The sequence below is a fragment of the Anguilla anguilla genome, chromosome 14 (genome assembly GCF_013347855.1).
Source record: "Anguilla anguilla isolate fAngAng1 chromosome 14, fAngAng1.pri, whole genome shotgun sequence".
In the NCBI taxonomy this organism is placed as follows: Eukaryota; Metazoa; Chordata; class Actinopteri; order Anguilliformes; family Anguillidae; genus Anguilla; species Anguilla anguilla.
The window spans coordinates 14672175-14690260 of NC_049214.1; the positions used below are offsets into that span (position 1 = coordinate 14672175).

Sequence of the window (18086 nt, forward strand, 5' to 3'; positions counted from 1 at the left end):
CTTAAAGGGCATGAAAAGAGGTCATTTGATTGGCTATTAATGAATCCAGCTGTACCACACCCACTGATGTTATATTTTTTCTTGGTGCGCTGCAGTCTTTGAGCTGTATGTCTTTTCCACTGGTCACAAAAAATGCCAACATTGACTAGCCACACCCAGTGTGCCCACGCGCCGTGCCCTTGACTGTGCCCATGCATAGTGCAAGATTGATTCCGGAAAATAGAGCTCTGAGATTCAGTCCTTTCTGGAAAATAGTTCTGGACCCATAATACAGAAAGACACATTTTAATATATGATTAACAATACATGTGAAAACGTGTCACCAGTTGCCTTATTGAAATTTCTCCTCAAGTTGGATATTAGACACTATAAATCTATGCCATCCTTTGCAGTTGAATATTGATGGCTTTTAACTGACAGCAACATGTCTGCTTGGTAAACTTGACACTACATATGTCTTCTGCCTGCTGGAGGTGGCTTATTGATCACTGTGCCTGCCGCTGACTCTTGTGAGACCTATGATCATTTACTCCAAAACTCCATGCAGTATGGAAAGGATCAGAGAGGTGACCCATCATGATAGCCATCATTATGTACATCAGACTCAGTGAGGGGACCTCATAGCTCTCAGTATCAGGCTGCCCTGCATTATATGATATTAAATAATACATTTTATGGGGAATTGTCATTTTTTAAATCTGTGGCTGGGCTTGTTGGTGTTTAATAGTGTGCTGCAAAGCATTAATAGCAGGGGAACTGAAGAGAGAACTGTTCTGCATGTTGACATTTATGAGGCTGTGAAACCATGAGAATGAGCATCTACTGTAGAGAATGGGAAAGGTCACTGGTGTTATAAATTATTAAGACAAACCAACCATCTGCCACAAACTGTCTTTTTTCTAAGCCCTAAAATGAAATTGTTATAGGACCTAATGAGTGGCCTTTGGAATACTGAATACAAACACAATGCTTTGTAGGAAGTTTCAGCTGTGGTTTGTATTTCTCTATGTCACTGAAATATTATTATGACCTACAGTTACATGAAAAACTACAGTTAAAATGTTCTTTGACATACAGAATCAGAATTGTGAAATAATTATAGTTTGTAGCAGAACCTGTGTGTGGCTAAACTGAATTTAAGTGTATTCATGGTGGGGGTTGATGCAGATAGAGAAAGGAATGCATTCATTGACGATGAAGGAGTCCCCAACTAAATCCCAATCATGATGTAGAGGGATGGACAGTGCAGATTGCACTTTCATAGCCCCGCATGTTCTCTGCAGCTTAAAAGCAGCTCTGATGTCTCTGAGATGTTTAAAGTGTCAGTGCACTTTTCAAAGCATGAGCCCTCGGATATGTACTGATATAATGTACAGTATCTGATATCGGACCAGATGCTGCTCTGTGGAACTTGCCTTTGTGAAAAACCTTGGAGCTGTCATTGATGGAGAAGATGTGTTTTGGTTTTTTGTACATTGCAATGGTAATCATAAAAACAGCTTAAAGAGGAAAAACTAGACCGCAAAAGGTGGTTTATTCTCCTATAGTTAGTATTCTAGTGTTTGATTCAGGTTTTGTGGTCATGTTACAGGGATATGTGGACATGTATATAAACTTTCAATAGTTTTATTGATAGCTAATCTTTTTGAATTATTGAATGAAGTTTCAATGTATATTTACGCTTTCTCTACAGTTTTATGGCTGACATTGGATATCACCCAGCTTTTTATTCTCCTTGCCCCTCGTTTGTAACAGAGCCAACACCATATAGGCTAAGTTGTGTTACAGGTTTTAAGTGATTAGTTCTTATTCTGCCTGACAAAAATCTCATGGAAAACCACCTAGCGTGTGAACTTAGTAAGCATTAGTAGCCTTATTCCAGCACTGTAGTGGTGTCTGATATTTATTTTTTCATTTACTGCACAGTGTCAAAACAGCTATAATGAAATGTTTTCCCTTCCGCGCTTTTCTCTCATGGATATGTGGTTATAAAATTGCCTTTGGATGAAAAAGCCATTCATCAAGCAAGTCTTTCTCTGCATGGCCCAGATGGAGTGCCGATGTTCAAGGTCTGTTGTAGGTCATTTATTGGGAAAGAGCAATGCGAATATTGGTACATTCAGTCAGTGTCAATGACTGGGTAAGCCACTGCATGTCACCCAAGTTAATGTCCTTGTGTTTATTCCTTAGTGCTTTACCGACAGCAAAGTCAGTGGTGATGCAACTCATTTTAAAAGCAATAGAAGTCTTTAAAAGACTTGGAAGTGTGATGTTCAGTGTATAGGAGCATATCATTTTAATTTTCCTTAAAAAGGATTTCAAGGCCCCAGAAGGACTTTTGGACAGACAGGTAGTTGCGTTTGATGCTTTGTTGCTGTTCTGAGGAGTGTGACAGGCTGACACAGACACAAATCCCTGCTGCCTCCCTTCAGAGACCTTTCATCTCTATTGATCTCCATATTTCATTGCACTTTCATATATAATACGCTTCTTGTCTTCAAGCTAAAAGATCTATAGGGTGCCTCTCTTCCCGCTAATATCTGTGTCCATCTTCATGCAGATCGATACTGTTCCTGTCTGAGTCCATGAAGTACATACAGTTAAATGCAGAAGTATTGAGACAGTGGCTCTGTTTTTGTTGTTTTGGCAGTGTAGTCCAGCACAATAGATTTGATTCATTCGTATCAGGTGATGTATGTCTAAATTATTCCCTCCATTTTTGGGGGGGAAAACTAATGGGTCAAATCAACATAATCTGAAATTAAGTCATCATATTTAGTACTTGGTTACACATTCAAAGACTGCCTTTCATCTGTGACCCACAGACATCACCAGGCAGTGGGTATGTTCCCTGGTGCTCTGCCAGGTCTGTACTGCAGCCATCTTTCTATTTGTTTCTTGGGTGTTTTGCCTTCAGGAAGTGTAACACATGTTCAATTGGATTCTGGATGAGTGACTAACTTGGCCAGTCAAAAACATTCCTCTTTTTGGCCCTGAAAAACTCCTTGATTGCTTTAGCGGTATGTTTGGTGGTCTATCTTCTGCTGCAAGGTGCTCTTAAAGAGTTTTGAGGCATTTGGTTGGATCTGAACCAATAAGATGTTTTTGTACCCTTCAGAATTCATCCTGCTGCTGCTATCAGCAGTCACATCTTCAGTGAAGACAAGTGAGCTATAGTTCCAGTGGCAACCATACATGTCCAAGCCATTACACCACAAAAAAGCCTGTATACTGTAGGTCCTGAATTAGGTAATGGGCATCAGCTATGTGATTGGCAGATCATCACCACTGTCAACCTGCCTGTGAGTGAGTCTAATACTGTCCATGGTCATGCAGGCTTCCCAAGTAGCTGAGACACTGGAAGTGCTGATCAGACAGTGTCACCATAAACAGGAGCAGCCTTCTCTCTTGGCTCACCTTTCCTGCCATCATCAGTTTTCTAGGAAGACTGCTCTTCAGTCTTGAGCTTATTGCTTAAACAATTGTTTATTGGGACTCCAGTGGCCTGGCACACAGCTCAGCCAATGCAGATAACCTGTTACTGAGTATGTCCCTTCTATTAAGATGATGCAGTAGTGTGACAGGTGTAATATCTGTCATGCCTGTGCATAACCTGTGCTAACACATTTTGAATTAAAAACAAGATAGTACTTCATGGCTCCAGATAAAATGTTCCAGTAGCTGCAAAATTCTCAATATGAGAGATGAATGCAAGAATCGTTATGAACAAAAAGGTCAAATATATCCTATACCAACTGTGGGTTAAGGGTGATGATTTGTATTTGAAAACAATACAAGACAGGCTTCTTTTCACTCATAGTTTTAAAAGGTATGGTTGTATTGACTGAGAAGGTAGGGGAAAGTATGGATGACCTGCTTAACGTTTTAATCAGGAAAACATACAGATAATATTAATAATAATTTAATAATAATTTTTATTTAATTTTAATAATAATTCTGATGGATTCTGTGCTTACATAAATTTTTGTGGAAGCAACTTTTTAAAAGGTTTAGCCTTTATTTCATCAACTGAAATATAAACTGTGATTAAGGAGAACAGTGTTTGCTTTAGTAGTAACATCCTGGGGAGTCAAAGTGGGGAATGCAAGGTATTTTTAAGCCTATTAGATATAAAGGATGACGTAGAGAGCCTGTTTTAGTGGAAATCTGACCAGGGTATCAGGATTAACATTTCTACTTATTTGAAAAGTGCCATGGGCACATTGAGTCAGCACCTAGATTTAACACCTCATCCAAGCCTCATGGATAACATCAACACTTACATTAAAATAACCCTATCACTGTCCAGGGGCATTAGATGTTGATTTGGTCCAGAGAGAAGGTCGCTCCTTACCAGCCAACAAACACCTCTTCTAGCAGATAATGTAGATTTCCCAGGAGTTCTCCCACCCAAACGCTGACAAAGCCACACTTGATTAACTTCAGCAGTTTGCCAATAGAGTGGTACAGGGTGGTTTCGCTCCTGGCAATCAATTAATAATGACATGACCTTAACTTTTGAGATTCTAAATGATTTTTCTTACTGCCAACAAGTAAGCTTACAATTAAATCTGAAGAATGGTTTTCTATTCAGTTGATGAAAGAACAACAAATGTTCAATACTCTGAGCTCACGTCTCGAATCCCTAATTACTTGGTTAGGCTAGTCGTATATATATATATATATATATATATATATATATATATAAAAGCCAAGTGTATGTAAATATTTATTTCCTGATGGATGATTTGATGTAAAGTAACAAAGTTCAGGCTTCAGAGTCAGCTTTTATCCAGCACAAGGTATTCAATCCCACCATAGCCTGCAACAGCAGCGCTGTTTTTCCACGTCACCCAGGAGACACACAATACTGTGTAGAAACACTGAATTATTTATCTTATGTCCCCTTTATAATTCATTTTTGGAAACTGAAAAAGAAACAAAATGTGTTGTGATGGAATAATGTTATATTTTGCAAAAGATCAAACCCTGCCATTGATTAAAGACTTGTGGGCTTATTCGGGTGAGGCTGTTTAATGGATTTTGAAAATGTTCTTACCCAGGCTGATTGTTTGTGTCAGCCATGCCGTCATCTCATATTGAAAGATATTAAGGTTATAATTGTGTCCATCAGTTGCTAGTCCATATCAGTGAGCTGGCCAGGAAAATGAGTCATTGTGTGTCATGATAGATATATAAATTTTCCTTGGTGATGATTTAGTTGTTTAGATAAGCTCAATCTTAGCTTTGTCCCAGTTTGAAACTTTGATAAGATTCCCTTGATGGTTTTCATAATAAGATTTTATAAGTGTAAGATGAACAGTCACAGTCATTTTGTTTACACAAAACCTTACTAAGCCAGAAGTTGTATATAAATATTTACTTGGCATTTTCCGTCAATTCTATATTGGGGATCAAGATAATGGGAATAAAGTATATGTACCTCTATTTATTTATTCACATTTATAAAAGTTTCATGACAAAGCATTGTGGTTGTTAGATTGAACTGGACTTTAATTTCTTTAATTGACCCAGCTATTGCATTTAACACTGATGCACAACAGCTTTAAATGCATAATGGGAATAGAGTATATGTACGTCTGTAAAAGTTGACAGGCAATATCACTGATATTCAGAGAGACATCTGTGATTTACTGTTGTGCATCAGCGTTAAATGCAATAGCTGAGTCAATTAAAGTACTTGACGTCCAGTTCAGTCTAAAAACCACAATGCTTTGTCATGAAATTTACAAAATGTGAATAAATATGAGCTAGAATTATTAAATACACACAGGTCAGCTTGAAATTGGCAATCAAAATGAAACATGACTCCATTGTTATTCACATTTAAAGATAAAGTTCCATAGCTGTTATATGGAATATATAGTACTTTCATTAATCTATGTTTTAACTTGGGATGATGTGTATAGAAATATGTTTATGGTTCAACAGCCATAGTCTATATTCTGAAAGTTGCAAAGCTTGTCCTTTATTATTCATGAAATGTGGACTTTTTTCCAGATAGTGAAATATTTTTCATTTTTATGTGAGTTTTTGTTTCGGTTGCCTTCAAGAATTGTTCCCCTGTACTAGTAGCATTAGAATCATAGTCCCTGAAGTAATATGCTCCGTGCAGCTTTTTTGGAAAGTGGAAAGTTTTTGGGCTGTCGGTGGTGCCAGGTTTTGTGAGGTTTGTATGTGTTTATAGTTACTCGTGTACTACATGAACAATGTCTCAAGAATCATCCTAAACATTGGAGAAGTTCAAGAACTTACAGCCTTCAGACTAAAATAGAATAACAATTTAATTATCTGCAAAACACACACACACACACACACACACACGCGCGCGCACACATCCAAACTTTTTGGAGGTGCTGTTTAGATTTATTATTTGCCTTATTTGCTCCCTTGGAAGACATGCTCTATTTTTCTCTGAATTTGGAGTCATCAGTTTACATTACTTTCTGTCAGACAGATAGCTGAAGCTGTTGTTCTTCTAAATGCTTTACCAGTGTTCTTGCCCAAACTATTAAACAGCCTGTAAAACGATTCAGCTCTGTAATGAAAATATATGAGCTTATACATGCCTGTTTCCGGGTCAGTTCAGAGATCAAGTAAGTCTGCTATCTGCAGTGCATTGACAGAGAGCATGGAATATAAATGAAGATTGTTTTTTTTTTCGAAAGGCAGAAAATGAAATGGCGCACTATAACACTTCCTAAATTAATGCACCATTATTTAGTATAGTTGTTTTAACAAATTTACATTGTTTTTTGGCCTACATAAAAGTTAGGTGGTTTTCTCAGATTGAAAGAATTGGTTAAAACAATGACTGAATCCTGATAAGCAATACTGTCAGAATCTTTTTAAATAGTTCATTCAATGTGCCGGTTGTCTGGAGGACTGGGTCTAAACTCAAAAAGTTTTTTTGTTTTTTTGTGAGAAAAAAAACATACGTTTGTCAAAATTCTAATAATAACATATAAAAAACCTTTTAAAGTTCAAAAACAGTGGCAAGCTGCACTAATCCTAACCACTTTAAATAATGGTAATAAGGTAATTTAAAAGGAATGATACGTCTTTTGGCACTAATTCAGTATTTGTGACATAGTTGAATTACATTCTTATTATTCAAGTCGTATTCCACCTGTTACCATATAAGTAAAATGAATGGGTATTTTAGACTAGTACATGCATTCCCATAGGCTGTGTGTTGTATTGCAGCTGAGCTGGTGGTAGACTGATTTCCTCTGAGAGCTTGCAATTGCTCAGCAATCTCCTGAAAAGCCTACAATGTCATCACTGCTTAGGACACAACAATCCTTTGTACTGCATTTAAATGCGAATCAAAGTTAAGGACGAGTGTTCATGGTATACTGGCTAATGACTTGCTGATTTTTAACTCATTTTGGTGAATTTGGATTTTGACAGCTATTATTTGACTCTAAAGTTTGATTTTTATATCCAGGGTTAATTTACTCATGTCAGGAGAAAGAAAAAAAAATTCTATAGTGTACAAATTTGGTATTGATGAAGATATATTATGCTGCCTCTCAGTTTTGCCTATGGAAATTCTTCCCTTCAGGGAGTGAAAGAGCTTGTAGCTCATCATAAATTCATTAGCGCATACCATAAACAGAGTACTGTATTATTGATAATTTAGAAGTTAAATTTAATGATGTACAGGTTAAAAGCACTTTAATACTCTTAACAGGCTCATGGTACTTGCATACCTTGTTGGGTGAAGGGGATATATTCATCTTGATGTGAAAGCTGCTTCACACAAAATATTTGAAATAAAAAAAGCATTTTTATGTAGCCTTGGCTCAATAGTAAGTATATTACAATGCCGTTTTCCTTCCATTTCACATCTACTGATCTGGAATACATTTATACACCAATTCACAGCAAAGCAGATTTTTAAAAAGTAAATTAGTACTGTTACCCATTTATGAAAGCCATTTTTTTTCAGTTTAAATGTGGCATTCTGCATAGCTCTGTGTGTTTTAATTTGACTTAATTGTAATGGCATGAACTGAGAAGTGGACTCAGGAGCAGAGACACAGGAGGCAGGAAACAGATAGAGTGGAAAACTGATTTAATAAACTAAAATAAAGAAGGATAAAAGGCTCATGAACCAAAATAAACAGGGGAACAATGAACACTACAAACAAACTGGAACTCCAGAAAAGCAAATAACCAGAAGCACATGAGTCTAAGGCAGCAGGCATACAAGAGGAAGAAGTCTCCAAGATGGATGACCAAACAAAGCAACTGGGGCTACTTAAATACTCACGACAAGAAGACACAGGTGCAAACACTGACAAAGACAATCATTCAATAATGACATAGCAAACATAAATTTGGTTCATTGTTGCCCTCTGGTAGCAAGCAGGGACCATGGCAGTATGTAGGTCTTGGTTGATATGCTTTGTCTGGACTGCGGACGCAACCGAAAGGACAGACTGGCAGAGATATCTACGGGAGAGAAAAAATTGCTCCACTTTATAAATTGCTTTTTTTTTTTTTTTTTTAATGAGACCAGGTCTGAAGTCGAAGTGGAAAAGAGTAATGGTTTGCATCTTGAAGAGGTCTCACCAGTAATAATCCCATCATCTGTCGAATCCCATTGTTTTTCTTCCTTATTCGTGGGCAGAATAACGCATTGTGGAAGCTCGACTCTTGTCAGGACTGCAGCTGCCTTTCTGATGTGGTGATCTGCAAAACCACCCGCTGCCCTGTGCTCTGGTGTGACTCCCAGAAGGTACGACAGCAATAAATGGCCAAATTGATTTGGTGCCATTTATTTCCTCCATTGTACCTTTGGCTTCTGCTGATGCAGGCTTGAGCAATTTGTATGGCGATAGAATCAGTGGCAAAATCATAGTTAATACACTGCTCTGCGGTTGATTGTAAGGTCTGACAACTTTTATGAACGAATTTCAATATTTCTTGGGCTTAGATAAGATATGCAAAGAGAAAAGCATTCAGTGCAGACAGTGCAGATGACTGTAGATGTATGAGAGAAGCACATTTCTGAAAAATTCAAGACAAACAATGGGTGTTGTGGCATGCATCTGGGTGGTTAATCTAGTAAAGCCATCTTTTGAAAACATGCAAAATCGGTGCTTTTGGTTTCCAGTCCAGTGGACTGCACCTGAATTCTAATTAAAGTGCCCCCATTATGAGCAGCTAAGCATACCCTTCCTGTCTCGACTTCTGTGCGTTTGCAATAAAAGCTCTTTCACTGACAGCCCCCCCCCCCCCCTGCCCCCAAATACAAACTGTGGGATCAAAAATGAACTATGATGCACTGTCTACAATAACTTCAGGCTCTACAAGTAGGTTACAAAGCCTTGCAATATAAAAAAAGGAATCAAAAAGTAAAAATATTTGTCGTATTTTGGATTTATTTGCAGGGAAGGCGGCTGAGAATTTCTCCCAATAAATGTTGCCCGGAATGTGCCCCACAAACCCAAGGCTCTTGTTTGCATGAAGGAACAACCTATGGGGTAAGTTTAAAAATGAAACTACATATTTTGTTTATCTTAATATCTTAAAAAAAACATTTACAGAAACATACAGTATTACTTTATTGGTTACGCTTTACAATAAGGTCACATGAATTGGCATTAACTAATGTAGTTGTTAACATGAATTAATGATGTACAAATACACAAATTAAACATGAAACATAGTTAGTAGTTAACAAATGCATTAACTGATGTATTAGTTGCATGATTATTTATACATTATAAAAACACAGGATAAACGTATAATTAGTTAACCATTTCCAAATACATGAACCGGTTTTTTAATCCCAGTATGAACTGGCATTGAATAATGTAGTTGCTAACATGAATTAATGAAATACAGATACATCAACACATTTGCAGAGATTAATTTTTGAATAGTTAGTTGTTAACAACCGCATTAATTAATGCCGAATTCACATGACCTTATTGCAAAGTGTTACCACTTTTTATTGTGCAATTAAACATATCAATCACATATCATACATATTACAATAAAACTATACAGGTCCATGCAAGCTAGTTACCATGTCTCATTGATGGTTTATGAGCTTACTAATCATCCTGTAAACACATTTCTCAGGATGTCATCTTTGTACAATGAGTTTGAGGCTAAAATGCTGTGACTTGTCCAGCATAAATAAATTAAGGGCAACTAGTACCAGTATGAGCTGATGAATTTATGATGAGCTACAGTACTAGCTCTTTCACTCCCTGTACGGAAGATGTTCCACAAGGTAAACTAAGAGGCAACATAACGTATGTTCATCATCAACAAAATTTGTTACACTACGAAAAATGTTTGTGTTTCTGACATCAAGTAAATTAAGCCTGGACATGAAAATCAAACCTTAGAGTCAAATAATAGCTGTCAAAATTTAAATGAATTAAAATGAGTTTAAAAGCATTGAGAAATTGGCCTGGATACCATCAATATTTGTCGATCAAACAATTTTAATTCAGTTAAACACAGTGTCCTGTGTAGGAATGGCTTTCCAAAAGATGAGAAATTGCTGAGAATGTTTGACAAAATCTCATGTATAATGCCCCCTCTCTGTTTTGCTGTAACAGCATGGCAGCCAGTGGAGTGGCTCCAATTGTTCTGTCTGCATCTGTACCCAAGGGAAAGTGTCCTGTGCCCCACACCCCTGCACCCCTCTCCACTGTGGAAGGGGTGAGAAACGTGTCACTAGATTTGGCGAGTGCTGTCCCAAGTGTACTCACAGTGGAGGTAAGCTCTGGGCCATGGTAAAGTGTTTTGGAAAATAGATTGGCTGAATAGGATGTTGCAATGTGGTTAGACTGAAATATAATGAAAACATCCAGCTTGCATATAATGCACAATATAGCTGTCCATCCGAAGATGAAAATGGCTCTGAAGTGATAAAATTGCTGAAACATATAGCACCAGCAGCAATGACTCTATACATCCAAGACATTGTAATTAGATGATTCAGGTGAATTATAAAAAATCTTCAGGTAATAATGCTGGCAGTGATAGCAAGTGCATATATTACAGATATTTTGCGTCGTCTCTCGGCTGAGAGTGAGCTGTGGGCTCTCTTAGGTTTGTCTCATTGTTCCTGAGTGCATGCTACATCTGTTCTTCCAGGCATAATGCTCAGTGCCTGTAATTTCCCATTGTGGTCTTGTATCACTTTTTGGCCTGCCTTTGATGACACGCTGTAATGTTTCTTTAAAGATGACTGAAGGAACAGTAATTCCTGTCCATGTACTCACTCACACGGCCTGCCAGGCGGGGCCTGGTATTATAACGGCAGCCACAGTCTGGCGGAGATTCAAAGATGCCATGCATGGGATGACAGAGTGGAGTTCATTAGTTCATCCTCCTGGGCGTTGGTCCTCTGCTTTGCCTGTACATACTCACAGCTTCCTCCCTTACAGCGTCCTGCTTTGAGGAAGGCCAGGAGTACAGGGACGGGGAGGAGTGGCAGCCCACTTCCTGCACTAAGTGCGTGTGCAGCGGAGGGGAGCCCCAGTGCTTTGCTGTCCAGTGCCTGCCTGCTGTGTGCCAGCCGGTCAGTACGTAGTGTAAACTATTGTACGGCAATAACACTTACGTGAAGAGCACTATATGAAAGCTTGTTATAATTCATGGTATTGTATTGTATAGCACCTTCCAGAACAGACCTAGCCTGCATTCACTCTCCATTCTGTCTGAGGTAGATAAGATTCCAAACAGTTTAGATTCTAGTCTTGATGCAATTGCTGTTTTCTTGAAGACAGAACAAACAGTCCAATACAAGCCTACCCAAACTGTTTCCTTTCAGAGTGTGAGCTTGTTGCAGGAGTCAACCCAGAGAGCTACTCAGATAAGCAATCGGAGCATAAGAGAGTATTTATCTCCTCCCGTACGCCGTGCTGTTTGAGGCTGTGCTCAGACAGACGGAAGTGATATAGTGAGTGCCGTCCCCGGCCCATTACTCACCACTTGTTTTTCCCACAGCATGAGACTGTGGTGATCCGCCGGGGAGAATGCTGCCCACTGTGTGTGCCAGGCGCCTGTCGTGCGGCTGGGAACAAATACAAGGTAGCCTTCGATAACCTGCGATCAGAGAGGGTTTTACTGTCCTCCCTGTCAGGAACAGAGCCGCGGTGCAGGGCCGATGCAGGGCTCGGGCAGATAAGGTCCGTCAGGCTTTCAGAGCACGTGGGAAGTGGAGTAGGAACGTGTGTGCAGTGAAAATCCCTGCTGGGCAGGAAGCTGGAGCCAATGATAAGGGCTAACCTGCTGTCCTCCGCTAAAGGCTCGTGGTGCTCTGATGAGGGTTGCCAGATTTAGAATTTGTCAAAACTGGACCACAACATGTTCAGCTGAAAGCGTAATCGCGAATAAAGCTGGGAGCTGCCAGACCGGGGGGGGGGGTGGGCCCCCTTCGGAACTGACACCGGACCAGGGCGTCACTGTGCACAAATTAATTTCCGGTAGATTTCTTCCATCAGTTACTCGGACCGGGCATTATATTGTCTGGTCAGGACCACAAACCGGACATGTACCAATAAGATCCATTAAATTCCCATGAATGAGTGCAACATGGAATTTCTGCATGCAGTTTCACTGCAAGTGGCAGAGGGTAGTATGATGCTTGCCTTCCTGCTTTCCAAGACCGTGCCAAAGGGGGCACACACCTTCATTCACATGCAGTGTATATTAATTATTCCTCCATAGTTGATAGTTTGCAGTTATACCAATCAGTCGTGTTCAAGTTCAGCCGCAGATTACCAGAATATGTTCAAGGTAATGTGTATGGCATATATGAGCAGAGAATGAATGTTTGTTTAATGGGTGGTGGATGTCTGTGTCTGTGTGGTTGTCACGCTTTATCTGCCTATTTTGTGTTCTCAGCATGGCCAAAGGTGGCATGGGGAGAATTGTACCACCTGCCTTTGTGACCAGGGTCAGGCCCACTGCCACACTGAGACCTGTTCCAAAAGCTCCTGTGAGAAGGTGAATTAATACAGATGGGCCACTCCGACACGCCCTATATCTCTCAAAAAAGAGGGAGAGGTTGTTTCTGTAGAGTAAATCAAGCAGATAGTCTATGTCCATTGAGTCACATGTTTATTGTGTTGATTTGTTGTCAGTACCAGTAAGGTTTTAACACTCGAAGGTTGGCTGAAGCTGAGATCCCTCTGTAGCACCCCATCCAACCTCTCATTCTGTGCCTCTGCGCAGGGTCAGGACGAGGTTCAGCAGGTGGGGCACTGCTGTGAAGACTGCATGCCTTCCGGAAAGAGCTGTCTCCATGAGAGCGTGGCGCGTAACCACGGAGAGACGTGGAGCATGGGCTGCCGGTTCTGTGCATGCCAGCAGGGACAGGTCCTGTGTCAGCAGGCCGAATGCGGTGCAGTGGAGTGCTCATGGGTAAGAAAGGCTCTGAAACTGCGAGAGAACCTAGTTTTGTTCTGTCAGCTGGATATTATGACATCAATGACACGTGCAATGGTGATAGAAAACAGCAGAGTAGTGTTTATAAGCACAGTATAATCTCAGAAATAAAAGTACACAAGGGTACAAATTCTGTACAAGTACAAAACTGTACCTCTAAAGGTACTAGTGACAAGCGATTGTACCTCTAGGTACTGAATGGTACCTTTTTTCTGGTAAAGGTACAGTTCTGTACCTTCAAGGGGTATTGCCACAGTGACAAGCGATTGTACCTTTCTAGGTACTGAATGGTGCCTTTTTTTCTGAGAGTATAGGAAACATGGCCTTTATATATTGTTTTGTCTGGGAATTTGCCTTTTAAATGAGTTGCTTGTGAGAAAAAATACACATCTCTTTCCCAAAGATTACATGCTGAAAAAGGCATTAGCAAAATAATCATTGTTGACAGTATAACTGTGAACAAGAGGAGCAGATTAGACACACTAAACTGCTACCATCTGTATAAGTCTTACAGATCCAGTACCTATCCAGTAAATATATATTTGCTCGCAAAATACTGACTTCATTCACAATGCTTTTTCCACAAGAGAGTAAAGAAAGTAATTATTCACATTGATGTCCAGTGGTTTATCAAAATCATGTCAAATACTAACGCTTGTCGTCTCAGTTGTATGGTGATGTGCTCCCAGCAACCCTTGATACTTGGAGTATGGTGTATGACTAATTCAATGGGATGGAAAAACCTAGTAACAACTACTTTCAGTAATTATTAGGCTCTGTCAAATGCTTTAATTAAAGTAAGACAGCAGTTAATATTTTTCCATGACTGATGTTTTAATGATTATTAAGAAAAAATACAAACACATTCATATTGGGAAATTACTGTCTCTTGTGTCTCTTATGGTTTTAAATAGATTATCATATGATTTGCATTTTTATGATTTCTCCATTTTATTTCTAATCCAAAATTTAATCAAGCATATTGAATCTTTTAAATGAATGTTTCTCAGTCATAATATTTGTGTTGTTCTCTATGCAGATGATTGACAAATACAAAGCAGAATGCTTTACATTTAGCAAAACAACCTGAAGCTAATTACAGTATTAGTCTCTTAAGTGTGACCTTTTACCCTCAATGTATTTAAGTTCTGTTAGTTTTGCATACATTCTATAATTATCTTGGATTTAGTAGCAAGATTAATCCTGATTCATTGCCTGAGGTCAATTGAAAGAAACAAAGACACTTACAAATGCTAATTTTATAGATGATGATGATAAACTATTTTTTTCAACATTCATCAGGGGGAAGAACTGGTCCACTTGCTAGGAAAATGTTGTCCTGAATGCATACGGAGAAGGAGGTCCTGTGTGTACAAGAACCAGTCCAAAGAGGTAATGTGCAAGCAGATAAATCAGCAGTACTGCATGTCTAACTGCAGAATGAGATGCACTTCTGAAGCCTTTCTGAGGTTATGAGTTACTGTTAAGGCTGCATGCAGTTTATGCTCTTAAGTGCACTTAATATACTTAGTATATCATTGGATAATCAGATATGAAGATTGTGATCTGTATAAAAACAGAGCCTAATTTTGGATCAGCCAGTTAAAGGGTTCCAGTTGAAAGTGGAAACGGATGGAGTAACTGCAACCAGCACATCATAATAGCCAGCTGTGTCTTTATAGCAGGCCTGACGAAAGCAATGAGCAAAACCCGAGCTGATTCATCAAAATCATGTGCGGATGCCTCTACGTGAGGATGCAGCTGTCTAAAGTTCTGCAGGGCTCTCTTTAGAAGATAACAGGAACAACTCACACTAACAAAAGCAGCTCTGTGGGCTCCTCCTCTTCACCCTCCTGGAATCTTAGAGGCATATGCTGAGAATATGAAAAGGGCACGATGCATTCACCTGAGCGTATTTTCTTCACTTTGGCTCATCTATATGCCGCTTACAACGTGCGCAGATCGCTATGGATGAGAGGGAGCACTTTACACGTAATTTGTCTCAGAGGAGCCAAAGGGGATCATTTAAAATCTTTTATGCCACCTTGCTCATAACTATTTTGCCTTCATGGGAATTTGTGTTATAAAACCACTATAATTATTAAGAATGCAGTCTATAAAGGTTTCGAGTTGAATGCGGCATATTTAGTGGAAGACCCAGGGGCGAGACTGCTCAATTTAGAGGGTTCTGCATTAATGTGCAAAGGTTGAGTTCCAATATGTTTAACTGTCAATTTGTTATCTTAATTGGGCTTTGGAGGCATGTTTTTTGAAACAAATATTAAAAGGCCTAAAAGCAGAGGTTGAAGTGAACTCTTAGAAATGTAGCCTACGGCGTCTTGTTCTATTTATACCGATCCACTGCTTGCCTGTTAACGGATGGTAAGAAACAAGCAACATCACCCCAACTCTGGCTTCCCTGCATTGGCTACCTGTATCTATTAAAATTGATTTTAAGGTTCTTTTATTAGTATTTAAAGCACTTAATGGCCTTAATGACCCGTTGACCGTGTACCAGCCTCAGCGAGCACTCTGCTATGCACACAGTACCCTGTAAAATATTCTTTCTATTAAACTTGAACACAGGGGAAGATGCTGTTGGGAGCTCCTTATCACACTACATGTCAATCCCTTAGTAGTATTAAAATTTCATTTTAAGATGATTTTATTTACTATGGTGTATACCAACAACTGTTCATTGTATTTATTATAATATTATACTTATTTTATTATTTTATTGTCTTTTATTAGCACATTTTTGCTTTATTTCTATTTCATATTCTTTGTTTATTGCATTTTATGTTCCATATAGTTGTACCTTCTTTTTTCATTCTTTTAGTTTTGTTAAACAGATGGTTAGATTACTCTGCCTTGATCATATGTTTGCTGAAGCACTTTGTGATGTATCCTATGTTCCAAAGGTGCTATATCAGGTTTATTGATGTTTTTCTTTATTACTTGCCCAGTTTGCTTAGAATCTCTGTGAATGAAACCTGCCAACCAAACGTTATCATGTTCGCTGTCACAACAGTCAGAGGGTGGATCTTTACTACTGCAATTCATTTATCAAGGTCCATTCATTCAGTCAGAACCAGAGAAGCAGGGACATTTAGGATATAAAGTCTCTTTGTCCTCTTCCCTCAGGACCGGGAGAAGTGGTGGGAGGGAGCCTGCCGCTGGTGCGAGTGCCGGGACTCGAAGGTCACCTGTTACCATCGTCTCTGTCCCACCTGTCCTGTGGGCACCCTGGCTATGTATGTAGAGGGAAGGTGCTGCCCTGAATGTCAAGAGGGTGAGTTCGGTCTGAAACGGCCAACGAGTCTTACATTTTTACCAGGACACACTGGTGCTTGTCATTTTCATTCTATATAGGATTTTGCATTAGAACAGAGGTTCCCAACCCTGATCCTGGAGATCCGATGTGTAGACTGGGTTTCATTCCAGTTGCATTTCCTGATATAAATAAAAAGAGCTGTTAATTGTTTTTAATTAGAAACTTTTTTTACTGAGTCTAATGAGGGATGATTTGCCTTCTTTTGTTCAAAACAAATATTCACGTTACAATGAATGAATGTTCCATATTCATTTAATGACTTTTCATTAGTCATATGAGTTCTCAGAAAGATAATGCTTTCATTTTCTTTAATGTGATGTGGCAAATGATTCCATTTCAAAGAAACTTTGCGTTGATTAATTGAAGCACCTACTACATACAGCAGGGCCTCTATTTACATCTGTTTTCCACTGCAACTGAAGTCCAAATGTCATTATCACTGCGGGCCTCCATAAAATAAGTGAATAGACAAAATCCCCCTGCAGCTATTTACAAGGAACCTATTCATCATATACAATGCAGCTGCTCAGATGGATGTTTTCACAATGATTCAGGAAATAGCTGTAAACACACCTGGTTTAAAAAAGTTGCAGGAGATCATTTTATGGTAAGGTATGCAAATATATATTTGTGGCAGTTCAAATGGCAATACAGATGGCCCACTAACCAATGAGCCATTCAGTGTCAGCCCCAGGAAACATTGATTTAGTATAATATGCGACTTTTATGAATAATCCAAGGGCTCAATGAGAATATAAAAATAATTTGCTCATTTGTGATTTGTTTCTGACCCACATAAAATTTCCACATGAGTCATGCTTGGAGTAAGGGAAGAGGCATGCATCTCTGTGCCTCTCTCCCCTGTGCCTAAAGACATAAATAAGACACAAAACTGCCCTCTTAGTTCTTTACCCATTTTGACTAAAAATACATCAAAGGGGCCTGCCTAGGATGCTGTTGGCCACTGTGTGGAATTGCTCAGTGAGGGGAAATGTTGCATTGTGGTGTCTCTAAGATGGAGGTGACATGCAAAATCATGAAGGAATCAGGGGCTATTGCCGTGCTGTTGTCTGATTTTTTTGTAAATCACAAAACGGCTGTACCAGCCTACTTGTCTCTTCTTATCATATTGTCCATTCAGCTTATAATTTTGTTTCAAGGCAGTGTTGCTTGTGTTTTTTCCCCACTAACTTGTTTGCATGTTTATACATTCTAATGGGTTTCTTCAATGAATAATTCTGAGTATGCTTAATTTCCTTTCATCTGACAGACTTGATAGCACAGTATAAGATTTCTTTCTTGTTAA

At 39.1% G+C, this 18086-nt stretch overlaps 1 protein-coding gene across 4 annotated transcripts in view; it reads left to right on the forward strand.

Annotated features, from left to right (window-relative positions):
* LOC118212173 (extracellular matrix protein FRAS1-like) overlaps positions 1 to 18086 on the forward strand; it is an 81389-nt gene that overhangs the window by 13740 nt on the left and 49563 nt on the right. For all 4 annotated transcript variants that reach the window (XR_004762181.1, XM_035389816.1, XM_035389818.1 and 1 more), the window contains exons 3-11: positions 8660 to 8767; positions 9423 to 9515; positions 10608 to 10767; positions 11442 to 11575; positions 12004 to 12087; positions 12904 to 13005; positions 13234 to 13422; positions 14749 to 14838; positions 16591 to 16738. Coding sequence is in view for 3 of the 4 variants with exons in the window: in XM_035389816.1 (XP_035245707.1) it covers positions 8660 to 8767; positions 9423 to 9515; positions 10608 to 10767; positions 11442 to 11575; positions 12004 to 12087; positions 12904 to 13005; positions 13234 to 13422; positions 14749 to 14838; positions 16591 to 16738 (1108 nt within the window). In the remaining variant the exon portion in view is untranslated. The remainder of the gene's footprint in view (positions 1 to 8659; positions 8768 to 9422; positions 9516 to 10607; positions 10768 to 11441; positions 11576 to 12003; positions 12088 to 12903; positions 13006 to 13233; positions 13423 to 14748; positions 14839 to 16590; positions 16739 to 18086) is intronic.